At 35.4% G+C, this 27,793-nt stretch overlaps 5 protein-coding genes across 8 annotated transcripts; 4 read left to right on the top strand and 1 right to left on the bottom strand.

Moving 5' to 3' along the window:
- Positions 1–413: 413 nt before the first annotated feature.
- On the bottom strand, positions 414–1,865 carry LOC109193783 (60S ribosomal protein L36-2-like). Its single transcript, XM_019344594.1, has 4 exons — positions 1,804–1,865; positions 1,474–1,577; positions 729–928; positions 414–636 (listed from the first exon to the last, which is right to left on the bottom strand). Exons 2-4 carry the CDS (start codon positions 1,573–1,575, stop codon positions 606–608), a joined length of 333 nt encoding a protein of 110 aa, XP_019200139.1. The 5' UTR covers positions 1,576–1,577; positions 1,804–1,865; the 3' UTR covers positions 414–605.
- A 2,768-nt stretch (positions 1,866–4,633) lies between these two features.
- On the top strand, positions 4,634–7,284 carry LOC109193883. Its single transcript, XM_019344709.1, has 3 exons — positions 4,634–4,643; positions 6,342–7,139; positions 7,250–7,284. The coding sequence occupies exons 1-3, from the start codon at positions 4,634–4,636 to the stop codon at positions 7,282–7,284; spliced, it is 843 nt and encodes a 280-aa protein (XP_019200254.1).
- Positions 7,285–12,133: 4,849 nt separating this feature from the next.
- On the top strand, positions 12,134–15,945 carry LOC109146579. The gene is made up of 5 exons (XM_019294256.1): positions 12,134–13,821; positions 14,256–14,314; positions 14,430–14,558; positions 14,850–14,985; positions 15,474–15,945. Exons 1-5 carry the CDS (start codon positions 13,114–13,116, stop codon positions 15,801–15,803), a joined length of 1,362 nt encoding a protein of 453 aa, XP_019149801.1. The 5' UTR covers positions 12,134–13,113; the 3' UTR covers positions 15,804–15,945.
- A 1,060-nt stretch (positions 15,946–17,005) lies between these two features.
- LOC109193811 (probable prolyl 4-hydroxylase 12) lies at positions 17,006–19,488 on the top strand. Of its 2 annotated transcripts, XM_019344633.1 has the most exons (7): positions 17,006–17,216; positions 17,435–17,551; positions 17,937–17,994; positions 18,094–18,177; positions 18,522–18,579; positions 18,677–18,849; positions 18,930–19,488. In XM_019344633.1, exons 1-7 carry the CDS (start codon positions 17,146–17,148, stop codon positions 19,266–19,268), a joined length of 900 nt encoding a protein of 299 aa, XP_019200178.1. In that variant the 5' UTR covers positions 17,006–17,145; the 3' UTR covers positions 19,269–19,488. The 2 variants fall into 2 exon arrangements, with proteins under 2 accessions (XP_019200178.1, XP_019200179.1); XM_019344634.1 differs by lacking the exon at positions 17,006–17,216 and having other exon boundaries at positions 17,439–17,556.
- Positions 19,489–22,009: 2,521 nt separating this feature from the next.
- On the top strand, positions 22,010–27,436 carry LOC109146521. Of its 3 annotated transcripts, none has more exons than XM_019294185.1 (10): positions 22,010–22,185; positions 23,285–23,499; positions 23,891–24,027; positions 24,406–24,450; positions 24,535–24,588; positions 24,703–24,807; positions 24,914–25,120; positions 25,539–25,624; positions 25,798–26,780; positions 26,906–27,436. In XM_019294185.1, the coding sequence occupies exons 2-10, from the start codon at positions 23,319–23,321 to the stop codon at positions 27,031–27,033; spliced, it is 1,926 nt and encodes a 641-aa protein (XP_019149730.1). In that variant the 5' UTR covers positions 22,010–22,185; positions 23,285–23,318; the 3' UTR covers positions 27,034–27,436. The 3 variants fall into 3 exon arrangements, with proteins under 3 accessions (XP_019149730.1, XP_019149732.1, XP_019149731.1); XM_019294187.1 differs by lacking the exon at positions 22,010–22,185 and adding an exon at positions 22,611–22,636; XM_019294186.1 differs by lacking the exon at positions 22,010–22,185 and adding an exon at positions 22,622–22,693.
- Positions 27,437–27,793: the final 357 nt, after the last annotated feature.

Raw genomic sequence — 27,793 nt, 5'->3', positions numbered from 1 at the left:
GAAGTGGTGGCTTACTATTCTGTGTATTATAAACAAAATATTAAGAAATGTGGGCATCTAGAAATGGTGGCTTACTATTCTGTGTATTTTACTTGGTGGCTATTTTTCACTTCATTTTAACCATAAAGTTTTTCTCATAAAAAACAATTTTACTTGAATAGCTACAAAGCAGCCAAGTAGAAATAGTCTGTGTTTTCCTTCAAAAAAAAAAAAAAAAAGAAATAGTCTGTGTTTCATAAACAAAATATTATCAAGAAATGCAGCAAACAAATAGAAATGGTGGCTTATTATTCTATGTTTTATGTAGACAATTAACTCCCCAGATACGACTGTGTTTCAGTATAATCAAATGCAACAAAGTTTATGGAGTTGGCACGGTTATAAATTAAAGTTTATGAATTTGTAGAGGCTAATAGCACAATGCAAAAATTAGATTCAAAAAGGTTGGTCTTAAAACATAATAATAACTTGAGTTTGTGAAACATTAAAAACCAAACTTTTCTAGTCACATTCAATCTCTAAAAACAAACAAAGTAGGCTGGCAAAACTCAATGTTATCAACTAAATAAAAATTCTTCGGTAGCAAAAGATTACAACAGAAGTGATCACTTCTTCTTTTCACCACCTCCACCAGCCCTACAAAATAGTACACAAACAACAATGTTAGCTTCAAGAACTACCGTGTTACCAACAACATTAGCTTAAACATTTCTGAACCAAAACATTACCTCATCTTGCGGAGAACGCTTGACATCTCCTCTCTCTTCTTCTTTGCCCTCTTGTGAGTGCCCAGCTTTCTCTTGGCCACCTTAAGTGCACGCTTGTCCTTTCCAACTTTGAGAAGCTCAGTAATCCTCTTCTCATATGGGGCAAATCCAGCAACCTCCCTGATAAGGCTCCTCACAAAGAGCACCCTTTTGCTTGTTTTCTGAACCATGCAAAAAATAACAAGAAAAAAAAATGAACATCTAATATGAACACCATTTAAGTGCAATGAGACTCAAAAGTCAAAACATAATTGTATGTGCATGATATTGAACTCAAAAACACGTGATAGGCAGAAATCTTGGTAAATGATCCAAGGTCACTAATTTAAAGGAAAAACTGGCATTCATTCTCCAGCAAAGCTAAAGAAAACACAGTTTCATGAAATATTAAGTTCAGCATATGATATTCCACTATACGCTCCTAAACAACAACCAGTCTAGAAGTCCCTTTACAAGTTCATGTAAACATTACACCAAATATCAGACAGAATATGATTTGCAGCAGAGACGTATGTTTCAGAAAATGCAAAGAAATCACATGGTTTAAAAATTTCTAAACATACTCCTTCATTGATGTGTTCAAGCTAAATACTACATTTCTAGTACTAAATCCAATCACCACAAACTTCAATAGATTAATACAGAAAATTAAGCGAATATACATAAAATCAACAGTTAAACTAGGGAGCGAAAGTGCAAAACTTACGCCTTTTCTGTCAGAAGGGCGTGGGGCTAGCTCCTTCTTGGTCACAACATGGCCTCTGTTAAGCCCCACAAATAACCCAGAATTCTGCTGCTTTGGAGCCATCACTACAATCAACCAAACACACCATTAATATTACACCACAAACATTCTACGCGATAAATACATAAACTTGTGCTCTAGCATATACAACACCTCTATACAATAATCACCATCACTCAATCGATAAAGCATTTGCATAATCATTCTACATATAACATACGAGTATACAGGTATAGAGAGTGAGAGCGAAACCCTAGAGGAGATTAGAGAAAGCTGGAAGGAGAGAGTTACCTCGTTCGAGCTGCTTCGGCAATGGGCAGACGCAGGTGTTGAATGAAGATCTAGGGTTTGGGTGCTAGCTTTATATTATATCAGGGTTAAAATGGGGAGCTGATTGGGCTTTTCATGGACTGGGCCATATGGGCCAAATGCATGGTACCTCACTTCTTTGAATTGGGCTGGAGATTTTAAATTTATTCAAACAAACGCCCATTTTAAGCTTTTCATCAACCTTCCATTTTATGATACTAGTATTTGTCCCGTGCGATGCACGAAAAATATGTTATAAAAATATACTATATATGAGGTTTATTTATATATAAAATTTTTGTTATTTAATAATTATTATGTGTGAATTTCTATGATAAAATTATGAACATAAATATATTTACAATTAAAATAATTTTTAAGGCGGGTGATTACTACAAATCTTAAACTATATTAAAAATTTAGTACATAGTATTTAATATTACAAATTTTTAAGAACTTAGTAAACTACAATAGTAATTGAATTACAATTTTAGAGTCACCACGGATCAAAATTTTTAGACCTTTGAGATTTCTAACTCTAGATGTAGCAACATACAATTGATCTTTAAAGACCAAAATCACAATCTTAGTTCGAACATTGATTTTTTCTTCCAAATCCTATCGAATTAAGTGTGTAATCAATAAAAGATGAGAACTAATAATTTGAGAATATAATCTTAATGTTACTAAGCCATTTCACGTCAATTAAGTTGGAGAGTGTTGTTGGATAGTATCCGATGAATTCACGAATAACGCATCTTTGTCTCCGTAGTCCTCAATATGCACATCAACAATCTTAAATATTAGGTCGTCTACCTATGCCATATATTAATTTCAAACTTATGAACTTTGGGGTTGCATGCAATAAAAAGTATATTTTAAATATACTAAGGGTACATTATATATATATATATATATATATGTAAGGTACTTTTAGTATAAAAATAATGTATTTTTAATATATTAAAAATGTATTTGATATTCATGATCCATACAATTATGTGGATCATCGTTCCTCACAATAATTTGCCAGTAGAAATTGAAATATAAATAAATATAATAAATAAATAAATAAGTAAATATATATATATATATATATATATATATATATATATATATATATGAAACTGTCCGTGAAAATTATTATCATTATTATTATTATTGCAATTATTATTATTATTATTATTATTATTATTATTATTGTTATTATAATTAACAATATTATTATGATTTTGTGAAAATTAAATGTTATATTATCAACATTTAATTTTCACAATAACAATATTATTATGGTCTTGTGAAAATTAAATGTTGATTATCACCATTTAATTTTCACAAGACCATATGACTTTATTATATATAGGATTTTTGCCCTTTAATTCGACTTACTTATGTTCATGGACGGCAAATTTTTATGTGAATCACAGTTCATACAACTGTGTTAATCATAAATATGAGGTACATTTTTAATATATTAAATATATACATTATACATAATTATATCTTTTTAGTACTCAAATAATGTATTTTACGTATTGTACTTTTAATATATCAAAAATATTTTTTTTATTTATAATCCACATATCTGTGTAAACCATGATTCATGTAAGGCTAACTACATTAGTGATTTTTTCACATTTTTGTTTAGACAAACAAGGTTTATGTAGATGAGAGGGGGGGGGGGGGGGGGGGGGGGGGGATTGAATTATTGAAAGATCATTTTTTGGGTCTTCCTGCCAATGGTTATTTTTATGGGACCCGTATGAGAGAGAAAATGGATGAGAAATGCAATTGTGTGTGCGTGTGCTGCACATATCGCGCCCAAAAACCTTAGTATTGGGTTTCTCCAAGTCATTTTTAGTCATTTGAATTTTGTAAATTTTTTAATATATAATTCCTTTGTTTTTTTTTTTCTTTTAAATCATCTTTCCATTATTATCCATTAATAATAAATCTCTTACGACTTTTTTTTTTTAGAGGATCTCTTACGACTTTTAGTCCGTCTAATAATTTTTCTGAGTAAATATTGCCTTAAACCGACATGCACATAACATGTGTTTAGAAACAAATAAAAAAAATAAAAAAAAAAATTCGTCAAAATGACTAAAAGTAGTAACAAACCACTATCAGTGACTATTGGTTAAAAAAAATGTTGTTCATAATTATATATAAGAAAAAGGGTCAAATACACCATTAGATTTTAGCTAATAAGTCAACTAGACCCTTCAATTTTTGAAAGTTGCAATTAGAGACATTAACATATTAATTTAGTGATCAAAGTCCAAAATCATAATAGTGACATGCAATAGCAGGTCAATGATGTATCGGCAAAGCTCCATCAACATTCTGGCAAGCGCGACCTTTTCCGTCAACCGAAATGGCCAATTCTAGTTGACTAGAAACTTTTTCCAGTTGATGGATATGCAGTCGGTTTGGTTGTCTGAAAAGGTCACATTTGTCGAAATGTTGTCAGAGCTCCGTCGTACTATATCATTATGTGCATACTGTAACGTTTATCCGTTACTATTATTATAACATTAGGATAAGTTATGATAATATTCAGTATTTGATATGTGGTGCAACACTAATAACCTAATAGCTAGACTACCATTATGATTAGGAGTCTAGTTAGGGTTTAGGAGACCTAAAGACAATCAACCACAATGATGGCCAGTGGTTATATAAGGTCACTAGTCCTCTCACTACTCACATTACATACCTCATACACCATCTAGAGAGAGCTGAGTAAAGTGAGAGACAAAATACTCGTTATCTCTGCAGCAGTTCGGATCGCTCAACCGTAACAGAAACTATGGCTGGAGGTTAGTCGATCCTATGATCACATATTCTTTGATGCATGTGATATTTTAGTCTAACAGTTGGTATCAGTCGCCATATATAATCTCTGTCTGGTTCGTTTCGTTTAATTGCATATATATAATATTTGCATATGTTGTATACGATTTTGTATAATTGAGATACATGTGTAAATATTCTTGAGTCCGCAATTAAATTTTCTGGACTGCTGAAAATAATATTTTCCGCATTAAGAAAAAAAATTTAAAAAAAAAATGGATATTTTATTTTGGCTTGGCTGCTGCTTCATCGTTGCTGCTATCCTTGCGTTAATGAAGAAGATGATGAATGATGGGCTTAAGGTTTTGGGCCAAGTCTGACCCAATTTGGCCAGACTTGGGCTCATATATATAAAAAAAAAAAAATTTGTGTTATTAAATCTGGGCCTGTTTTGGTATTGGGCCAAACCTGAATTGATATTTGGATTACATCAATTCATTCAGATTTACATCTTCATCATATTTGGACTTCTTCTAAATAAATTATCCAATTGAAATTTTTTTATTAAGTCTATTATTAAATTATTATTCAACTTTGAATAATTATTCAGTTTTAATTTTTCAGTTGAATTTTAATTTAATAATGTTTCAGATTAAATTGTATTAAGTGTTGCAATTTAATTGTGGAGTATTTTGTGAGTAATATGCATAATCTGAGCATGCTATGTATCTCTTTATTGCAATAATTATTTGACTGTTATAATTATATGCCTAGAAAAGCATGTTCATTAAGGATAAATTTAGAGCCTTTAGGTCTGAATTATATGCTGATTATGCATGATTTAGTACCTTTAGGTGAATTAGTGCCTTTCAGGTTAGATTATGCATATTATTACTCACTCTTCAGTCATTACTCCATTCGTGCTCTTATAAAGTTCCTAAAGCACATAAAGTACATAAATAATTTGTAGTTTACCCTATTTAAAGCCTTATCCATAGGTAAAACTACACTCTTTAGATCTTTCAAATGATTTTACTTCAAAAATGAGAACACATGAATTAGGGAAGTTTCTTGGGGAGGAATACTAGTTCTATGGCCCTGGCTTAAAAGCCTTGTTGCTACTAGTCCCCTTGCGACACTACTCTGTCTAAGGAGTTGGTTTTTAACCGAGCTTCGTCTCGACCAACTTTCCTGGGAGTATACCTAAGGATTGTCTATCATATTTTGGTTTAATCTGTTTGTTTATTAGGCTTTCTTGCTAATGTGATTATGTTCTTTGGTTAATTAAAGAGTAGCCACAGCATCTTTAATTTTCCAAAATTACATATTAAGTTTTACTCACATAAAGTTAATGCAAGAATATTGTAATTCACTCTGCGTGATATGGCAAAATTTAGCCCACAGGCAATTTTGTTATATTTGTAGGGTTAATTAGGATGAAATACCATACTATGATCATAATTTGCCCACAGGGATTATGTATCGGCATATAGTTTTGGTAGTTTTGTCATTAAGAGTGGAAAAATTAAAATCGCACCCATTCCGTTTCCACCATTCAGTTTTGGTAAATTCATTATGCGTAAAAATTTAGCCCACAGGCAATTTTTATGGCATCCGAATTTATCTTTTGCATAATTTTACATTGGTAATATTATGTACTTCAGTATCTCTCTCTAATTTTGTGCCTCGAAAATATTCTAACCAAGCTTTCATTTCTTTTACAGTCACTCTTCCAATCACTCAATCAATAACAATTGATATTCCTATCCTTAATTATGACAATCACAAAGAGTGGAAAGACGTTGTTTTATTGAATTTAGGAATATTGGGGTTTGATTATGCTCTTCGCAATGAGAAGCCTGCTGAGCTTACTGCGCAAAGCACTGAGGAACAAAAAACGTTATACGAGCGATGGGCAACAGCTAATCGTTTGGGCGTATTCCTCATTAAGTCCAAAATTGCCAGAGAAATTCGTGGTCCCGTCGATGAAGTTGAGGAAATTAAGTCATTACTCAAGGCCATCGATGATCAATTTGTTGACGCGAATAAATCTTTGGCAAGTACCCTGATAATGAAGTTTATCAATATGCGTCTTTCCACTGTCAAGGGAACGCGGAAACACATCATGGAACTCAGGGACATTGCGGCACAATTGAAGAAGTTGAAAATTATTCTTCCAGATGCCTTTGTGGTGCACTTTGCACTAAATACCCTATCTCAGGAATATAGCGCGTTTAAAATTGCCTATAATACACATAAGGATGAATGGTCTATCAATCAATTGATTACCATGTGTGCTCAAGAGGAAACGCGACTTGTAACTGAGCTTGGGGAAAGTGCTTTTATGGCCATAACAAGGCCTAAAAGAAAGTCTGGAAAACCTAAGGGACTTACCATAGCTGCTAAGGAGAAACTAACCCCGAAAGCAGACATTAAGAAGATACAAAAGTGTTTCTTTTGCAAAAAGAAGGGACACATGAAGAAAGATTGTATCAAGTTTCAAAAATGGATGTCCCAAAAAGGTAACATTTCATCTTCTTTCGTTTGTTTCGAATCTAACATGTCAGAAGTTAATACTAATTCCTGGTGGGTTGACTCTGGTTCAACAATCCACATTGCAAACTCTTTGCAGGATATGACAAAACTGAGATAGCCAACGGGAACTGAGTGTAACATCTTCTCTGGAAACAAGATTGCATCACCAGTCGAAGCTGTCGAAGTTTGCAATTTAGTTTTGGACAATGGCTTTGTAATGACGTTAGAAAAGACATTTTATGTTCCTAGTTTTTCTAGGAACTTAGTTTCAGTATCTAGACTTGTACCCTTCGGATATTCTTTTGAATTTAATACCAATAATATCAAGTTATTTCATTATTATACTTGTGTTGGTACTGGTACATTGTCTAATGGTCTTTTCCGTCTTAAATTAAAGAATGATTCAGTTTACAATTCTTTACATGTTCAAAACGGCACCAAACGGTGCAGTATTAACGACAATTCCTCAATGTTGTGGCATCGGAGATTAGGTCATATCTCCCTTGAGCGTATTAAAAGGTTGGTAAAGGATGGAGTACTTTCTACTCTAGACTATACTGACTTTGAGACTTGCCTTGACTGCATTAAGGGTAAGCAGACAAACAAGTCAAAGAAAGGTGCCAACAGAAGTTCAACGTTGTTGGAAATTATTCATACTGACATATGTTGTCCTGATATGACAATACCTGGTCAGAAATATTTCATCACCTTTATTGATGACTTCTCAAGATTTTCCTATGTGTATTTACTTCATCATAAACATGAAGCATTGGATGCCTTTAAATCATTTAAAGCTGAAGTTGAAAACCAATGTAACATGAAAATACACATAGTTAGGTCTGATAGGGGTGGTGAATACTATGGTAGATACAATGAGAATGGGCAAGCACCTGGTCTATTTGCTAAGTTTCTTCAAGAGCATGGGATTGTTGCCCAATACACCATGTCTGGTTCTCCGGACCAAAATGGTGTAGCTGAAAGAAGAAATCGGACCCTTCTGGATATGGTGCGAAGTATGCTTAGCAACTCTAAGCTTCCTAAGTCGTTGTGGGATGAAGCGCTTAAGACGGCAACGTATATATTAAACCGTGTTCCAACCAAGGCTGTCCCTAAGACACCGTTTGAGTTATTCAAAGGTTGGAAACCGAGTTTGCAACATATGCGTGTTTAGGGATGTCCGTCTGAGGTGAGGATATATAACCCACACAAGAAGAAACTTGACCCGAGGACGATTAGTGCTTTCTTTATTGGATATGCACAGTCTTCTAAGGGTTATAGGTTCTATTGTCCATCTCATACTACTAGGATAGTGGAATCAAAGAATGCTAAATTTCTTGAAGATGACTTGATTAGTGGGAGTGATCGGTTTAAGGACTTAGTTCCTTCTTTCGATCATATTGACTCTCAACTTTCTACGTCATCTGGTGGGGTTGTACTTATCAGCAGTGCTCCTTTAGTTCTGCCTGTAGATATACCGCCTACCGTTGAGGTTCCACAAACTGTTGAGGATCAACCTTTGGAAGAACCAGTTCAGGACTTACAGCAACCGTCTGAACTAGATTTCGAACCAATGGTTGAACCAACTCAGGATATACAGCAAGATTCTGAGCCGATGCAGACTGAACCGATTCAAGAACTGCCACCAGTTCCTGAAGAGGTAGTTGCCCCGCAACCTGTACAAGGTGATGAGGGTCCAACCTTAAGACGGTCTACTCGGATAAGGCGATCAACAGTTCCTAGTTATTATGTTTCGTATCTACAAGAATCTGACATAGGGGCAGAAAATGATCCTGAAACATTCTCTCGAGCCACAAATTGTGCACAGTCTGACTTATGGTTAGAAGCCATGAAGGATGAAATAAATTCCATGAAGGACAATGGAGTTTGGGATCTTGTTGAGTTGCCTAATGGGGCCAAGGCCGTTGTTTGTAAATGGGTCTTTAAGGCTAAAAGAAACTCATTAGGCAACATTGAGAGATACAAGGCCCGGCTTGTTGCCAAGGGATTTACTAAAAAAGAAGGAATCGATTACAAGGAGACCTTTTCTCCTGTATCAAAGAAAGATTCACTTCGGATCATTCTGGCATTAGTTGCACATTTTAATCTTGAGTTGCAACAAATGGATGTGAAAACCGCTTTCCTAAATGGTGATCTAGAAGAGGAGGTTTTTATGAAACAACCTGAAGGTTTCTCTTCTAGGGGTGGTGAGCATTTAGTATGTAAGCTTAAGAAATCCATATACGGTTTAAAACAAGCCTCCCGTCAATGGTACATCAAATTCGATGGGGTAATTTCTTCATTTGGTTTTGTTGAAAATCCCTCAGATAACTGTATATACCAAAAGGTGAGTGGGAGTAAAATTTGCTTTCTTGTTTTATATGTGGATGACATCTTACTTGCCACCAATGATAAGGGGATGCTTCGTGAAACAATTTCTTTCTAAGAACTTTGATATGAAGGATATGGGTGATGCCTCTTACGTTATCGACATTAAAATTCGTAGAGATAGGTCCCGGAGTATACTGAGCTTATCTCAAGAAACCTATATAAACAAAGTTTTAGAGAGATTTCATGTGCAAAATTGTTCATCTAATGTTGCTCCCATAGCTAAGGGTTAGACTTTTGGAGAGCTGTAAAGAGGGTTCTAAGGTATCTAAGATGAACCAAAGGTTACAAGCTTGGGTTTAGGCAGACGGACAATTTAGATGTTGTCGGTCATTCAGACGCGGACTTTGCTGGCTGTGTTGATTCTCGGAAATCAACATCAGGGTGCGTCTTTATTATGGCCAGTGAGGTTATCTCATGGAGAAGTGTTAAACAATCCTTAATAGCTACTTCTACCATGGAAGCCGAGTTCGTTTTCAGTTTTGAGGCAACTTCATAGGGTGTTTGGCTAAAGAATTTTATCTCTGGGCTTAGAATTATGGATTCCATATCTAAGCCATTGAAAGTTTACTGTGACAACTCAGCTGCAGTCTTCCTAGCTAAGACCACAAAAGTGGGAGTCGAATTAAGTACATCGACATCAAGTTCTTAGCAATTAGGAATCGTGTCAAAAATAAAGTTGTATTCTTTGAACACATTCATACTGAGTTGGTGTCAGCAGATCCCTTGACTAAATGCATGCCTTCAGTTAAATTCAAGGATCTGGTTCAGAAAATGTGACTTTTTCCCACTATGGAATTTGTATATACATTCAGTTTAAAATTCTTTGGCATTCAGACATTTTCTCAATTAAGTGTGTACACCTTCATTTACTTTATATTGATGAGAAAATGTACTTCAGGGACTTGGAATAAACATAAGGTTTATTTCGTTGGGTTTTGTTTCCTAATTAAGTGCCCAATGACAGTTTGCATTTGATCATAATGGATACTACTCGTGCTAATGAGAACATATCATTATGGTTGGTGTTTTCTGTTATTGAGTGGTAGTGCTTGCACCAAGTGGGAGAATGTAACGTTTATCCGTTACTATTATTATAACATTAGGATAAGTTATGATAATATTCAGTATTTGATATGTGGTGCAACACTAATAACCTAATAGCTAGACTACCATTATGATTAGGAGTCTAGTTAGGGTTTAGGAGACCTAAAGACAATCAACCACAATGATGGCCAGTGGTTATATAAGGTCACTAGTCCTCTCACTGCTCACATTACATACCTCATACACCATCTAGAGAGAGCTGAGTAAAGTGAGAGACAAAATACTCGTTATCTCTGCAGCAGTTCGGATCGCTCAACCGTAACAGAAACTATGGCTGGAGGTTAGTCGATCCTATGATCACATATTCTTTGATGCATGTGATATTTTAGTCTAACACATACCTGTATAAAGAGTCCTTTAAACTCGCATCAAAGGTGTACCAATCCATTACTCAAGCCTATGAAGAGGTAACTTGAGCTTGCCAAGCTTTGAACCCCATACCGTACTGTACCATTATGTGCATACTTGCATAAGGTGTCCAACTTAAATTTTAGACCAAATTGATGGTCATAAATTGTATATAGTTTGTAATGGGACTCAAAAAGTATTAAAAAAAAAAAAATCAAGTGCAATGTTCAACCAATAGATCAGTGCATTAGGGTAACTAGTAGGAGTTACCACAGTTTGGTTTCAGTTTCGAATTGGTGGTTCACGGTTCCGAAATATGGTAAATCAAAACCAATAGTTTCAATTTGAATCACCAGTTCGAAGTAGGTGTGTGTGTGTGTTTTTTTTTTTTTTTAAAATTGTTTTATATTTTAAAAATAATTTAAATTCAACAAATATTTTTTTAAAAAATAATTATATTCAATAGGAAAAAGGGCCAAATAGACCCTTGAACTATAGACAAAATAGCAATTAGGCCTTTCAACTTAAAAAAATGCAATTAGGCCATTCAACTTGTTATTTTGAGTCAAATAAGCCCACTAACAGGTTTTTCACCTAGAATAATCGCTCAAAAATTTCGGTAACATTTTCGGCGAAAAAATCTGGCGACAAAAAAAAAAAAAAAAAAAAACTACCGGAGAAGATAACCGTTTGGTCGCCTTCTCCACCGGATGGTAGTTTTTTTTTTTTTTTTTTTTTTTTTTTTTTTTTTGTCGCCGCATTTTTCGCCGGAAACGTCGTCGAAATTTTTTGACCGATTATTCCAGGTGAAAAATCTGTTATTGGACTTATTTTACTCAAAATAACAAGTTGAATGATCTAATTACACATTTTTAAAGTTGAAGGGCCTAATTGCTCTTTTGCTTATAGTTCAAGGGTCTATTTGAGCATTTTCTCTATTAAATATTAAAACTTTAAATTTAAACTAAAAGAATAAAAAAACTATACTTACATTTAATTTTACCAAAATTAAAGTCTACATAGCTTTCTTATTATTTATTTATTTATTTTTACCTTTTGAGTTTTGATTCAGATTCAATTTCTAAGTCCACGATTCCAACTAACGTGATCCTTCCTAACAGCTGGGGACATATTTTTAAATACATGAATATAGAGTTGAGTACGGGTGGGGATCTTGATCACTGCGTTGGGGCAGATGGGGACATTTTAAATATACGAATATAGAATTGAGTACGGGTGGGGGGATCTCCATAGCCTATCTTCTCTGCTACTCAGCTGTGACCTGAAAAAGCCATAAAAAATGGTGGGATATATGGTTAGGTCCATCAAACTATCAAAGTTGACTTACACCCACCTAAAACCCTCCAACCCAGTCTCATCATGTTCTCAATTCAAACAACTCGGCAGTAATTAATACACACATGAGACATGTGCTTCCTCTACCACTGTGTACTGTATAGCCCTCACTTCTCCCCAAACCCAGAACAGACGGAGAAGACGACTGAATTCTCCTCTAGTACCCTTCAAGCACCTTGGGCTGTTCATTCATTTTCTTGATCAGTGCTTAATCCTGGTATTTGGGTTCATTGTCGTTACTCCGTATATTTCTGGGTGCTGTTAATTTTAGTAAAAAGTTTAGATCTTTCCCCCTTTGTTTGCCTTCCCATTTCATTCCAAATTGGAACTCCAGCTACTAGGGATTCTTGTAAATTTGTTATTGTATGAAGTAAAGTGGGGGTTCTGCAATCAAATTCTTTTATTCTCAATTCTTTTGATTCATATTGTTATTGTTGTTGTTCTTGGTACTATATTATTGTGATTCTGGGTATCATACTACTTGTCTACTTGGGTGCTTGTTAAAAACACACTTTTCAGAACTGGTTGGTGGGTGGAGAGCTCTGAATTTCCACTTCTGCTTTTACTTGCTAAAATGTGTGCAAATACCAATTTCAGTTGTTTCTTGTATATTACTAGCAGTCACTGATTAGTATTGCCATTTTTTTAAAAGAGGTTGTTTCTAGTTAGTTAAAGCCACATGATTTGATCAATAGAGGAAGAGATGTCCATTTTCTAGTTAGTTAAAGCTTTACACAATTTGACCAATAGTGTGATAAGGGAGAAATGTCGATTCTCTGTGGTGCTCCCCCGCTCCTCGAGTGTGTGTACTGTATAGGCTGTGCCCGCTGGGCATGGAAGCGGTGTCTCCACACTGCAGGCCATGACAGTGAAAATTGGGGGCTTGCCTCTGCAGATGAATTTGAACCCGTCCCTAGGCTTTGCCGGTATATATTGGCTGTATATGAAGATGATCTCAGAAACCCTCAATGGGAACCTCCTCGAGGCTATGGAATTAACCCAGATTGGCTGATTCGGAAAAAAACGTATAAAGATAATGGTGGACGAGCACCTCCCTATCTCTTGTATCTCGATCATGATCATGCTGATATAGTCCTTGCTATTAGAGGCCTTAATTTGGCAAAGGAGAGTGATTATGCTGTTTTGTTGGATAATAAGCTGGGTAAGAGAGCATTTGAAGGTGGATATGTTCATAATGGCTTGTTAAAAGCAGCTGGATGGGTTTTAAACGCAGAAAGTGAGACCTTGAAGAATTTGCTAGCGAAATATCCAAATTATACTCTGACTTTTGCCGGGCATTCTCTGGGTTCGGGTGTAGCAGCGTTATTGACAATAGTGGTGGTGAATAGTCGAGATAGATTGGGCAATATTGACAAGAAAAGAGTCAGGTGCTTTGCCATAGCACCAGCCCGATGCATGTCACTTAATCTCGCTGTGAAATATTCAGACGTCATCAACTCTGTCGTGCTGCAGGTAAGCTCCTGATATCCATGCTTAGTTGTTCTTCATCACGGTGTAAATTTTTTCTCTCGTTTCGTGACTAGCAAATTATACCATTGACCAGGGTCTACCTTGCATTGTAGACCCTGGTCTAAAATAACCTTCAGATTCCGTATCTGTAGTTGACACATTCTGTACCTGTAGCTATCATATTACGTGTCAGCAATTATCAAGTTATTTGTTTACATGTACAAAAACTGTTAACTGTAGATACAAAATGTGTTAACTAAAGGTACAAATTTTTTGTATGATTCACAATGCAATATAAACCCTGGTTCATGGTATAACAATTGACTTACTTGCTCTATTTATGTCCTGACATTTTTACTGTCTATTTCTTTTGATGTACACTCCTAATAACATCGGGATGTGCTAAAGATCTAACAGCGACTTCTTCACTGAAACAGGATGATTTCTTACCTCGGACAGCAACCCCATTGGAAGATATCTTCAAGTCACTATTCTGGTAAAAGATTCTTGAGTTTGGTAGTCCGAAATATTGTATCCTTTTAGAAATGTCATCAACTTTTCCTCTTCACTAAGTGATCCTTTTTTTCCTTCTTAATCCATTTCTTGAACAGTTTGCCGTGTTTATTATGCACCCGGTGCATGAGAGATACATGCATATCTGAAGAGAGGAAGCTCAAAGAAAAAAGGAGACTTTATGCACCCGGTCGCCTCTATCACATTGTTGAGAGAAAACCTTTCAGGTATGCCAAGAGTATTAAAATGATCATCGCCTCTGTAAGCCGAGAGCATTAGAGAGACATTATAGATGGTTATATAAAGTTATAAACTGAAAGACTATCGACATGAATATCAGCAAGTTAAAACATGAGTCAAAAACTGCCAATGAACATAACATAACTTTATGTTTTTTCTAAAAAACTTTGGGAAATATGAGTGATGTTATGGTCGTGACAAATTGCATTAATCTGTTAAGAGTCAAAAACAGATATTTTTGACGTCTAACTGCCCAGTACCACTGTCTACTAATGCAGGTGCGGAAGATTTCCACCCACTGTTAGAACAGCGGTTCCTGTGGACGGGAGATTTGAACACATAGTCCTGTCTTGTAATGCAACTTCTGATCACGCCATTATTTGGATCGAGAAAGAAGCCCAAAAAGCCCTGGATGTAAGTCTCTAGATTGAAAAGTTACTAAGATAATAGATCACTTTTTTTTATGTTAGATTGTTTCTCACGTTGAACTTTTGCAACTATTTTGAAGCTGCCATTCCTTCCTAGTTCATAATGATGTTTGAAGGTATCACCGGTTTATCTATGTTAAAGAGTCCCACATTGCAAAATAAGAGAGAAACATATGGGTTTTAAGGTCAAGGGTTAGACTAGCTAATTGATTGGATTCAGTCTTTTAGTATGATTTGGACCATGACCCAATTGAGTGGCATTGGCCCAATTTGTGAATACAACATGGTATCAGAGCGATTGGTGGCGTATGCTTTAGTGTGGTTTAAGTTCTATAAACATCAAACTTCCCAACGAACTCTTTTGAGTTGAAACCTTTATTATGTTCCCGTTTAACTGCAATTTTAGTAATTATACACAATTCACACAATCTGGTTTGCCAAGTCTTCACATCGGCTTCATTTACTGCTATCCAGTTGCTACAAGAAAAAGAGGCGGCAATGAAGATTCCAGAAACACAAAGGATGGAGAGGCAGCAATCGTTGGCTAAAGAACACAGCGAGGAGTACAAGGCTGCGCTAAGGAGGGCTGTTACGTTGGAAGTTCCCCACGCATTTTCACCCTCTGAATATGGAACCTTTGATGATAAAGACGACGAATGTTCTGATACATCTGTCGGGGATTCCTTGACTGGATCATCGAAGAAAAGCAGGGGCAGGGAAAATTGGGATGAAGTAATCGATCGTCTGTTTGACAAGGACGATTCGGGTCACATGGTGCTGAAGGAACCTCTTCTTGGTGTTTGATGTTGTGTCTAATGAATTACATATTGTTGTATAAACATTTGGAAGCTTTCATTGATATAATCATCATTTTTTTTTTTTTTTTTTCTTGTTTGGATTATTTTATTTTGTGTGTAATTTTATTATGTTATTATTGAGGCTTGAATTCATAAGAGCAAATGAGTAGTACTCGTGAGGCAAGTTTATTATTGATTTGAATAATTACAAAGTTACAAATTTGATTGTTAGCGAACCTGGACTGATTTATCTTTTTGTAATCTTTTGTTAGTTAAGATCATAATGTCGGGAGTGGGGAGGGGTTGCAGGGTGGTTAGTTAGGAGTTTTACTCAATTTATATTTTCGAGTAGTGGCTACGAGTTTTCTTCATCATGCCTTCAAGTAGCGACTAGAGTGGTATTAATTCACATATGTTTACTTTATAAACTTTATAAACAATTAAACATGGAGTAATATGTAATTAATACTACTCGTAGCGGCTAGATTGGTATTAATAGAGTCAATAGCATTCAAAAAAAATGGAGTAATATGTCATTTCCGGAAAGAGTTAATTATCAAAATGGTCCCTTGATTATAGTGAAATTACCAATTTGGTCCTTGATTATTTTTTAACCAATTAAGTCCCTCAACTTTAAAAACTTAACCAATTTGATCCTCCGTTTGTTTGATCGTTAGTCAACCGTTAACTTTGGACCAAATTGGTAATTTCACTATAGTCAAGGGACTATTTTGATAATTAACTTTAGGGGTGGGCAATTCAGTTTAGTTTTCTCGAACTGAACCGAACTAATTCAGTTCGGTTCGAGTTTTTACCGAACCATTTGGTATACAAGAATCTATTACTGTTCGGTTGTTCGGTATATTACCGAATCTAACTAGTTTGGTATGGTTCGGTTCGAGAAAACTGAACCGAATTGCCCACCCTTAAAGTTAATTACCAAAATGGTCCCTTAACTATAACAAATTACCAATTTGGTCCAAAGTTAACGGTTGACTAATGGTCAAACAAACGGAAGACCAAATTGGTTAAAAATTTTAAAGTTGAAGGACTTAATTGGTAAAAAAAATAGTCAAAGACCAAATTAGTAATTTCGCTATAGTCAAGTGACCATTTCGGTAATTAACTATTTCCTGAAATTACAAGTGACTCCTCAAGTTTTGTACTTATTTGCAATTTCCACCTAATACTTGTCTCTAACCCACGCTACCATCTCTGATAATCCATTAATCCGATCTTCGTTCCCAATGGCCAAATCAGAGCCCTGATCTCCACTGACCACTGAGCATTAAAAAAGAAGAAAAATCTTTGATCTTTCCATTTCTATTCGCCCTCTCTCTCGGTTAACAATGTCGCGCCTTCTCTCGGTTCTGATTCTCGCGACTCTCGCGAGCAACTTTGATGAGCTTTTTGCCGAAGGGTAAATAACGCTATCTTGCATAATTTGCATTTTAGCTTGCCAAAGTTTGATTTTATTTATTTATTTCATGTTTGCATTTAATTGTTGACTGTTTACGATTTCCTCATTTCAAAATCATCTTCTTCATCAGTCGAGCTGAGTGTTTGATACGAATGCTCTTTTTTTGCTAAATTTTGCTTGTTGGTAAGATTTGAATCCCCGTAGTGTAATTTATGCAGTCGAAAGGAATTAAGGATCAAGCAAGTGATCCAAGACCGAAATGTGAAGCTGGATCGAGTTGAGAAGTCTAATGCAGTCGATCCCTCACGAGTTATTCAGCTCTCATGGCGTCCAAGGTCAGGTAGTCTTGTCAATCATAAGCTTTGTTGCTTTCTTTAAGCTTACAGAGATATATTCTAAAAATACAAGAATTGTGCTCTTGTACAGTGTTTGTTTGATTTTGTGATTGCTAAGAGCCTCAAAGAATAAAAGAAACATTCCCCGGCCCTTATGTTAGACTTGATAACTACAAGGTTACAAGTTCGACTCTAGTAAGAACGGCATATTGGCCTTCTTAGCCCCGTGCACACCTTCGGGTAGTGATTGCGGTGGTTTTCCTCAATGATCAATTATGAGAAATTTGTGTTGTATGTGCATTCAATTTTTTATCACGAATTTTGGGAAAACTTTGAGTGAGGAATTTTGGTTGTCTAAACATTTTATGTTGTTTTTGTGTGATAGGGTCTTTTTATACAAAGATTTCCTAACAGAGGAAGAATGTGATCACTTAATGGCTTTGGTAAGTCTATGCTCGATACTTTTGTTGTCTTTGCATTCTATTTTGTCATTTGTTTGAATAAAATAGTTTATATGAATCTACTCCGACGTCTTGGTTTAGGTGCATGCCAAGAACAGTAACGCTGCTGGAAGTAATGGTGCGGAGAAGCTGGCATCTAAGTTGGATTTTTATTTAGATACAGATGTAAGTTCCTTATTTCCCTGATTGCAGATGTAAAAGATTGCCTCTATGGCCGAATTTGTAGCAGGGTTTTGTACTGGTTCTTATAATTTCCATAAGTCTTCCTGATTGGTTCATCGGATTGGGATGGGGGAGATGGGATTTGAACATAGGATGAATGCCTAGAATGGGGATGAGCTGTCATGATAGCCTTCGATATCTTCAATAGTAAGGAATGGCTAAACAGATTCTCATATTTTCGGTAGTAAGGAATGACTGAACATGCAGTTTTAACTTTTTACTTCATTTATTCCATTCTGCCCTTCCATATGACCATGCCACTTCATTGGTTGTCTGTTTGGATCTAGGATGAAATTGTAGCTAGGGTTGAAGAACGAATTTCAGCTTGGACCTTTTTGCCCAAAGGTATTGTCTGTTATCATTTTCTTTTTACCTGTTTTACACTATAACTTGTTTTCGTAGTGATATGTTGTCATATATATGCTGCTTTATATTTTCACAGTGAACAGCATGCCCTTAAAGGTTACGCATTTTGGAGTTGAAGATACTAAGCAAAAGTATACTTATTTTAACAAGAATTCCACAGAACTGCAAATTGCACCCGTAATAGCAACAGTGATTTTATACCTTTCCAATGTCTCTGCTGGTGGGCAGATCCTTTTTCCCGAGTCAGGGGTAAGAGATATACTGACACTGTCACTGTTACCATTTGCGTGGAATTGCTTATAATCCTCATCTGAAAACTCACACTGCAGAGCAAGATCTGGTCCTCATCCAATTGCATGACGAGTAATTCCACCATCCGACCTACTAAAGGAAATGCACTTCTATTTTTTGCTGTCAATCTTAACGCAACTCCTGACCACAGTAGCTCCCATGCCAGATGTGCTGTCCTCGAGGGTGATATGTGGTCCGCCACAAAATTCTTGTATCTCAAAGCAATCAATCGAGAAATAACCTCCACTGATTGCATGGATGAAGATGACAACTGTCCTCGTTGGGCTGCCATTGGGGAGTGTCAAAGGAATCCGGTTTTCATGGTTGGTTCCCCCGATTACTACGGTACATGTAGGAAAAGTTGTAATGTATGCTAATAGTTAGCCTCTTATGTATATGGTATACCCAACACTAATTTGTTTCTGGTTTCTTGATAATCTTCATTCATATGAAAGAGTCTGATCTGTTTTGTATATCAGACATGAGAAATCATGCAGGAGACAACTGCTGAGTGTCAAAGTATATTACACATTGCACTGAAAGTTTATGCAGTATTCTGCAATTTGCACAAATATTAGTGAAGTAGGTAGTTTTCTAGAGGGTTTACAATGCTGTTTGGCTTTTTAAAAAATAATATTTGTGCAAGAAAGGTCAATGGAGAAGATGTTATGCTTCTTAATTCTGCTTTCTGCTATCTTCTGAGCTTGCATCACACTGCTTTATCCTTGTTTCTCCATCTTCAAGTTCTTTGATGTATAACCTGCCTTTCTGGTATATACAATTTAGTTCATTCATTCTGGATTTTTAGTTCATTCATTTTGAATATATAGTTCAAATTATGCACAACATAATGCTGTTGAGGAGAATCGAAACTGTTTTTTTTTTTTTTTTTTTTTTTTAATAGGACGCGCGTTTTTAGTCAAAACAACGTCGTGTTTGCAACCGGAGTTGCCCAGCATAACCATTGCTGTCAAAGAGGCCAACCTGCCGCCTAATTTTGGCAGGCTTTATGGGCTGGCTTGTGAAGCCCCGCGGGCTATATTTCAAAGTAACCCTAGCACATTCCAATGCGGGTAGGCAACTATACCTTAATTTTTATTTTTTTTTAAAATTATAATTAACCATTAAAATCATGATTCATGAATTACAAGATTAAAAAAAAAACAATAAATACATTATAAGAATAAAAATTAATAATATATAATATATATTTTATAGATATATATAAAGGGCTTGGCCCGCGGATGGATCCGTTGCTCGCATTGGCCAACCAGCGTGGGCTTACGAGCTAGGCCCCATATATTTGTTGTGCATAATTTTTGTGTCCCTAATTCGCTCCAATTCGCTCTATTCGGAGATGGCGGGACAGGTCACGAGTTTCAGCACACTTTGACATCTCTAATCTATATCCAACTTTTATAACAATGTGAACTTCAATGCTCATTTATATGGAATTTTCATGAGAGATTATAAATTATAAGAAATTTTCAACATGATAAAGAATAATATTGTCGAAATAGGCACTGGCCGGTGATATTCTTTTAAATATTGAACGTAACGTTTTTACTATATTTATGTAAACGTTACATTCACTTTTTGCTAAGTTGACGAATAATTATAGTACAAAATAAGACGCGTAAACTCATAATGGAAATCAATATAAAAGGTGCCACATAATTCATGTTTTTGTAATTCTTATTTTTGTTTTCATATATTATATGATTATTTTTATTTTTAAACTTGAGCTTTATTTGAATCTAAGGAGATTTTTTTTTTTTATAACAAATTTTTAAATCATTATCATACTTATAAGATTTGACTTTGATACCTTAAAAGAGACTAAATTTTTTATACTTAAACTTTTGGCAAATATAATAATATAATTTAAAGGGTTTCTTTCATAAAATTCATTAATTTAATAATACCTTACGTCTTTATAATTCATTTTACATATTGAACAATTAATTTACTAAATATTTTTTTACAAATAACTATTATTATTTTTTGAATACAATGAATGAAGCCACATGAACAAAGAACTCAAATCTAATCACCCGTTATTGGGTTACTAACTATGCAAGCTAATCCCAAGTTGTTCTAGTTAACAATCTCCATTAGCATCCCACAAGGTATATGTGTAAATCTCATGACTTTTTCATGAAACAATGGTAAATCTATAAATTTGTTTGTCATTTTGTTTTGTTCGTGAAGAACGTGATAGATCTTACCTCTCTTTCATGAGACAACGGAAGATTCGCTAATTAACTTGTTTTTCACTATGCTTTGCTGGCAAGAAACATGATAGAATCGGACCTTCCCATTCATTGCCAACAAATGCTTGCTCTTCTTCATGAGATTCCACAAGAGGCCCTCGACCACAGCTTTACCCAATAGGTAGTCAATTGTTTTAGAAAACAATATTTATGTTATTTACAATCTATTTGTGAGATTTCACAAGAGACCCTTGACTATCAATTATCAACTATTTGCTAATTACAAAATAATTTTTTATGTTATTTACAATCTATTATGATCCATTACAATTAGATGCATTATATATATATTTTTTGGGAAGTGAGATTGGACATTATTAACAATCTCCACCATCATCACACAAGGTCTACATGTAAATCTCATATATGCATCTTTCATGAGACAACAATAGATCCACCAATTTGTCTACCACTCTATTTTATTCACATAAAACGTGATAAATCCGACTATTCGTTCATGAGACAATGATAGATAAGCTAACTTGTCTGTCACTTTGTTTTGCTCGTATGAAACGTGATAGATCCGGACCTCCCAACCCATTGCCAACAAATACTTGTCCTTCTTCGTGAGATGCAAGGAGCCCCTAACCACATCTTTACTCGGTTCATTGCTTTACAGCAAATATCAACTATCTCCTAATTACAAAATACCATTTTATGTTATTTAAAACTCATCATGGTCCATTATAATTAGTTACATTTTTGGGAAGTGTGATTCGACATTATTATTATTATTATTATTATTAAGTAAATATTGCATTTGTTTTCCAATTACAAACTTTCATGCTAGCTAAAAAGAGTCAATTTCCGTTTTCATATATATATATACATGTATTGCTCCTTCATTCTGATGTCTCTCCTGTACAGTTTTCGCCGACTTGTCCCCGTCTGTACACACAGCCAGCTGTCTCTCTCTACATAATCGCATATATACATACATACGTCAATTACATAATTTTCTCTTTGCCGGCGGCCTTGAATCCCGCCGAGCGACGGTGATCTCTGCCGATCCTTCTCACTGGTACGTGAACACTGTAGGTTTCTTCTGTTAAATTGTGCGGCACGTGTTGATCAAGGATCACATGGCCTCGAACCCTAAGAGAAGCTCTATTCCTTGATTTTCAATCAAGTGGATTTTATTTTGATCCGGAATTATTGCCATTTTCATTTTTCTTGCTTAGTGTTTCGTATATGCTTTTGTTTTTTGTTGATGACTTTTACTTTTCCTTTTTATTTTAAATTTATTTTTTGTATATTTTCATTGCAATTATGTGCTCTGGTTATTGGTTTGCTAGTGCTTTGAGAAGGATTTGCTGTATATAGTCGAGTTGGCGTTGTGGATATGACTTTTTTGATGGAAAATCTTTGTTGTTGCTATTTTGTTGAATGGTTTAAGTGATTCTCTTATTCCATTGGCACCAAGCATGTGTAATGATCCATTCATTGTGACGTTTCAGGTGGAATAGAGTCAGGTTTTTGCATTACTGCTACAGTTTTAGAGCCTGCAGCTTGGCATTGCTTGTTCCTTTGTAATTTATCATTTCTCTTGAATAAATTAGCACAGTAATGATAAGCAATTGGATTTTAGTGTGCATACATCCGCACATTGGATTCAAGTCAGTCCTTCCTTACCAAGGGAAAAGGAGGCTAATTTATTGTCTCTTTTCTACATTGCTGATTATGCACATCACGAATTCTTTCTATGCACATCACTGATTATGTCATCCATGAGACTGTAGCTATGATATATTAGTTTCTTGAGTTTAAGTATTAGCTTTTTGGTGAGTCAGACTTTATTGTTTTTTACACCCAAGATATTAAAACAAACTCCATTAGACGTAGAATCATATGGAAAAAAACAGAAGTATGAGGGTTCCTTTTTTCTTAGGCTCCTTCATTTTTATTCAATACATGCCCCCTACTCCCCTAGATTGAAGTGGCCTTTATCTGTGGGGGGGTATTTGGGAGTTCGTGTGTGTGGGAGTTAGATTTTTCAGTTTTGAACTATAAACTGAATTTTCTTTCATTTGATATAAAGGATTCAAATGGTTATAATGATTTATACCATAGAATCTTGTTCTAGTGTAAAAATAAAAATTGCCTTAAACTTTTTGATGTAGTTGCATTTTATGAGCTATTAGCTGTTGAGGATAGATGTCAGTTGCAAAATTCGGCACTCTTGGTACTCCAGATGCAACAAGATCAGATGAGGGGAATAATTCACTTGACACTTTCATTAGACAAGCTATAGGGAAGGAGCCTCTCCTTTCTTTCTCGAGAACAGGTGACAGCCCAGTACAGTTGATTCAGTTACTTCATGCCTTAGATCAGCCAGGTACAACAGAACTTTCCATTTACCCCAAAACTACGTATACTGTACTAGAGTTCTTTAACTTTTGTGCTTATTAGATTGGATATATTGACGAATTTCCTTTACTTACTACACACCTGTTGCAAGTAGACAAATTTAGTTGGTAAAAATGTCTTATTGGGACTGAATGGAAGCAGATAATTGATGTAGTAGACTTGTGAGTTGTGAGTTGTGGCAAGATTGGAGCTTAGGATTAGTTTTGTTTTAGGTGCCTTGTAAATTCTTTGCGTTTGATCCAGTAGTGGCAATGGCAATGAAAAAGTCGGAATGTAAGATGTAAGTGAGGCTTATAATTGGTTGCATTGTGGACAAAATAAAACCTAGAGACTGATTAGTTGCTTTTGTTTTCATGCAGATCTTCCAGGCTGGCCTTTGTTGACACCTTTGAAAGTTCAGATGCAAAAGTGTGTGAAATGTTTCCGGGAATTTTGTTCACCTGTAAACTATCGTAGACATATGCGCTTGCATCGCCGATCTTTAAATTTTGATAAGGTTTTTTCAGTTTGTCTTTTGTTCCTGCTATGTTGTTCCAATATTGTCTTTTTAGTTTTAGGTTCACCTTGACTGACTTGGTTGATTATACTCTTTCAATCATGTATCATCTCTCTTTACTTAGATTAGATAATTTGTATTCTGTTATCAACAACAATCTAGCTTACATTATGACCAAGCAGAAAGATTTATGACGAGTGAAGTAATAGATCCTTTTACTTCAATGCCTCTGCATGTCCTTTTACTAAATTGTATGCACTATAAAGTGTGAATTGTGAATTCTGCCCATTGTAAATTGTATATTTGGCCTAATTAGGATTCCTGAAACAATCAGACTTATCATTGATTAACAAAACCCTTAATATTTAAATTATCCAGGAGTCACGCAAGTATAGAGGTTTATTGGGTGCATTTTGGGACAAGGTAATTAGTGCGTTTGTTGGAATCTTTTCTTGTGCAAGGTTGTCTTCTAGTTGCAAAATACTTATTCATGCTCTCTGCATGCAGCTTACATTGGAGGAGGTTAAGAAAGTTGCATCATTGAATGATGTCTCACTAAAGGTAAAAAAAAAAAAAAGAACTTTTCCATATGCTGTGCGGATGGTCCCCAACCCCAATGCAACCATGTTTCACATATATAGAGAATATAACAAAAAAAAAAAGAACTCTTTCCAGGAAATTCCTGGGACTTCACTTGTCAATGGACTGTCATTGTCTATCTGCAAAGCAATGGTTTGGACTCTTCCATCAGTTTATGTGAAAGCAGGCTCTGCATTATTGGTAAGGTTCCTGCTCATTGATGATGTTTCTGCCAACCCCATTTATTCTAGTTCTTATCTTTTTGCTCTCATCATCTTTCTTAATACTAAGCTGGGATTTTATGCAGGAAATCATCCAAGCTAAACCCTGCAGGCTTCCACTCTCATCCCTTGAACTATTTAGCATCCTTGATGATGCTAGTGAGAGAACATTTTTATGTGCTGGCACAGCAGAAGCAGTGCAAAAATATGTTTTTGATGGTGAAGTTGCAAAAGTTGGCCTTGATCTGAAGAATTTAATTGCATGCACTTGCTTCCTTTTTGAGCAGAAACTGGTATTCTTTTTCTTCTTACATTTCATTCTGAGTTACTCATGTTTTCCTGTTGACAACTGCCACTCTTTATGCATCCAATGTTTCTTTGCAAAGGCATATGGACTTATATGCAGATGCATTGTTACACTAGTCATTTATTTAATCTAGTTCAGACATCTTCAGCCGAGGCCTATAGATGCACCAGTTAGAGAGACTGGTAATTTAGTAGTAGCTGGAGATGGGACATGAAAAAGTGAACTAAACTTATTTGGACGGGAGTTTTGGAGTATTTTAGAAGATGCTAATCGAAAGGATTATGACAGATTTGGATTCAAGAGAAAACCATAGCTAGATTGGAATTAATGCTTAGTTGAGTTGTGTTGATTGATTACATCCTTCTATCCAGCATCCATGGTCTCTGCTGTTCCTTTATGGTTAGGTGAAAGCATGGCTTGTTGACAAAGATGCAGAGGCATTGAGATGCCAGAAGTTGCTTGTGGAGGAGGAAGAAGCTGCTCAGAGAAGGTATGATTTTATTGGTCATATGTAAGCCTAATCTGTTCTCAAGATTTGCTTGTGCCAAAATGACATTTTGCTTCTAATCTTCTATACAAGAGAACAGTTCTTGTGACTTTATGTTGCACATTGTCAAGCCGTTTTTTTCATCAACGGATCTCTCTCATATGTATATATGACAGGAAAGCTGAGCTATTAGAAATCAAAAGACAAAAAAAGTTGCGACAGAAGGAACAGAAGGCAAGGGATCAAACAAATGAGGAAAAAGTGGATATCATTGTGATGGCTGATTCTTTAGATGATTCATTGATGGCAGGAGTATCCAGTCCTCCAGCATCATCTGATTCAAACTCTAGCAGCAATCTTGATGTTTCAGTGGATGACTCCTGCCTAGAAATGGTCCACTTAAATAAAGATCAGGCTTTTGAAGCACAAAAGTTTTTCAATGAAAATTTTGAAATGGCTGTTCATAATGTTGAACCCCAGCTGGTGCTGGCAAATAGTCAAGAGCAACTTGCTAATAGCCAATGGCAGGTACAAAAACCTCAGAGGCCTGGACGGAATGGTTTTTATGGTAGTCAGAATCATCAAGATTTGAAAGTTGAGCCTGTGCAGAAACATGGACCTCCTAGTGTTAGGGGGGCTGTTGTTATTGATGGCAAGATATGGACAAGGAAAGTTAGACCAGAAAATAATGAGAGCTTGAGGCAGGTGTCACAGAAAAAGGCAATAAGCCCAAACCAAAGCGGTTGTGAAGTAATGATTGGATCTATATCTGTGCCTGTGAAAAATTGCACTCAACACCAACACGGCAATAACCTAGAGGAAGCACAAGATGACTCTGGCGACAAACAGGATTCAGAGCCTAAGAAACATAATATTCCTGAAAATCAAAATAAAAATGTTCATTCTAAGTACACAACAAACAGACCATCAAACAAGCATTGGAGGCCTGTGAGCAGGCATGACAGGGGCAGACAAGATCAAGAAGACGGGGTTTTAGTGAAAGTTGATGATCGAACTTTATCCAGTGAAATTTTTCAGCAATCACATTACATGGTCAATGGCAATAACAAGAACCATTCATGTCTACCACCAGAAGGAAACACTCATTCAGAAGGCTTACCATTATGCAGTAGTGTTGCAAAAGCTTTTCTTGCTCAGAGTATGTTCTAATTTGTTTCGTACTTGTTCATCTTTCGTGCTGAATTTCGCCCGTCAATGTTAAACATCTTTGGCAATCTTAGGTTCAACTTTTATTGACTGTTTGATCTTATTAAATGAATGTAGGATGGAAGGAGGCTATCTCAGCTGATCACGTGAAATTAGTCCTTTGCCCTGCTCCTGCAACTGCTCCTGAAGCTCAATGTGACACTCTGGAAGCAACCAGTCCCAGCGTAAGATTTTCAGGAACATAATATTCTTTCTACCAATAATGGACTTGTGAATTAATTCTCTTGTGGAAATCCTACCATGAAGATTAGAAAGAGGCGATCAACAGAAGTACATTTCTAAGAAAAGAAAAAAAAAAAAAAAACCATTTAGGTAAACCAAGAAACTTTTTGTGGGCTAGACTTGCAGTCCAATTCTCTAAATCAGTTTGAACAGCAGAGGTTCCGTTTTACTAGTGATCTTCTGTCAGGAAATGAAGCTTTTAGTTTTCGGAGTCTGTTCTTTAATTGGTCTTCTGTCAGGGGGGAGAAATAGTTTACTTGTCAACTCTCTTTTGTTTTCATTTTCTTTTTGGCAGTTCTTTTGCCAATCCTGATATTACTGTGATAAATTGTTGCGTCGTTTTATTTTTATTTTATTCCTTTTTCATACTAGGACCATGTGATATCTAATGGTTAGCCAAACAATGTATGAATATAAACTAGAAGATGGCTTAACATAAGACCAACTGCAACTTCCCATTTTCTATCCTGAGACCATCCCATCTCAATTTTATTAATGACCTATTCACCTGTTCAGTTCACCGGAAAAAAAATATTTTTTTTGGTGAGATAAAAAGTAAATTTTTTTTGTTTGGTACAAATTTAACATGGAGAATTAATTCTAATAGAAAACGAATTCCTAAAATTTGTAAAAAAAAAAAAAAATTAGAATTATTACCTTCACATATCTTTACATAGTAAAGGTATTTGAATATTTATACAAATTATTCTCAACTTTCCCCAT

The sequence above is a fragment of the Ipomoea nil genome, unplaced genomic scaffold, assembly GCF_001879475.1.
Source record: "Ipomoea nil cultivar Tokyo-kokei standard unplaced genomic scaffold, Asagao_1.1 scaffold1932, whole genome shotgun sequence".
Taxonomy (NCBI): Eukaryota; Viridiplantae; Streptophyta; class Magnoliopsida; order Solanales; family Convolvulaceae; genus Ipomoea; species Ipomoea nil.
The sequence above is the reverse complement of the archived record's forward strand: the minus strand, read 5'-3'. Positions and strand labels throughout refer to the sequence as shown.

What these genes read in the sequence shown, in the direction of transcription:
- LOC109146579 (XM_019294256.1), top strand. Translation starts at nt 13,114, where the DNA reads ATGTCGATTCTCTGTGGTGCTCCCCCGCTCCTCGAGTGTGTGTACTGT. An exon ending in ATCTTCAAGTCACTATTCTG is followed by an intron (nt 14,315 to 14,429) that starts GTAAAAGATTCT and finishes TTTCTTGAACAG; the next exon opens with TTTGCCGTGTTTATTATGCA. An exon ending in GTTGAGAGAAAACCTTTCAG is followed by an intron (nt 14,559 to 14,849) that starts GTATGCCAAGAG and finishes CTACTAATGCAG; the next exon opens with GTGCGGAAGATTTCCACCCA.
- LOC109193883 (XM_019344709.1), top strand. An exon ending in AAAATGGATGTCCCAAAAAG is followed by an intron (nt 7,140 to 7,249) that starts GTAACATTTCAT and finishes AACTCTTTGCAG; the next exon opens with GATATGACAAAACTGAGATA.
- LOC109193783 (XM_019344594.1), bottom strand. Translation starts at nt 1,575, where the DNA reads ATGGCTCCAAAGCAGCAGAATTCTGGGTTATTTGTGGGGCTTAACAGA. An exon ending in GCCCTTCTGACAGAAAAGGC is followed by an intron (nt 929 to 1,473) that starts GTAAGTTTTGCA and finishes TGCATGGTTCAG; the next exon opens with AAAACAAGCAAAAGGGTGCT. An exon ending in AGCGTTCTCCGCAAGATGAG is followed by an intron (nt 637 to 728) that starts GTAATGTTTTGG and finishes ACTATTTTGTAG; the next exon opens with GGCTGGTGGAGGTGGTGAAA.
- LOC109146521 (XM_019294185.1), top strand. Translation starts at nt 23,319, where the DNA reads ATGTCAGTTGCAAAATTCGGCACTCTTGGTACTCCAGATGCAACAAGA. An exon ending in GAAGAAGCTGCTCAGAGAAG is followed by an intron (nt 25,625 to 25,797) that starts GTATGATTTTAT and finishes TATATATGACAG; the next exon opens with GAAAGCTGAGCTATTAGAAA. An exon ending in AAAAGCTTTTCTTGCTCAGA is followed by an intron (nt 26,781 to 26,905) that starts GTATGTTCTAAT and finishes AAATGAATGTAG; the next exon opens with GATGGAAGGAGGCTATCTCA.
- LOC109193811 (XM_019344633.1), top strand. Translation starts at nt 17,146, where the DNA reads ATGTCGCGCCTTCTCTCGGTTCTGATTCTCGCGACTCTCGCGAGCAAC. An exon ending in GATGAGCTTTTTGCCGAAGG is followed by an intron (nt 17,217 to 17,434) that starts GTAAATAACGCT and finishes TAATTTATGCAG; the next exon opens with TCGAAAGGAATTAAGGATCA. An exon ending in GTGATCACTTAATGGCTTTG is followed by an intron (nt 17,995 to 18,093) that starts GTAAGTCTATGC and finishes GTCTTGGTTTAG; the next exon opens with GTGCATGCCAAGAACAGTAA.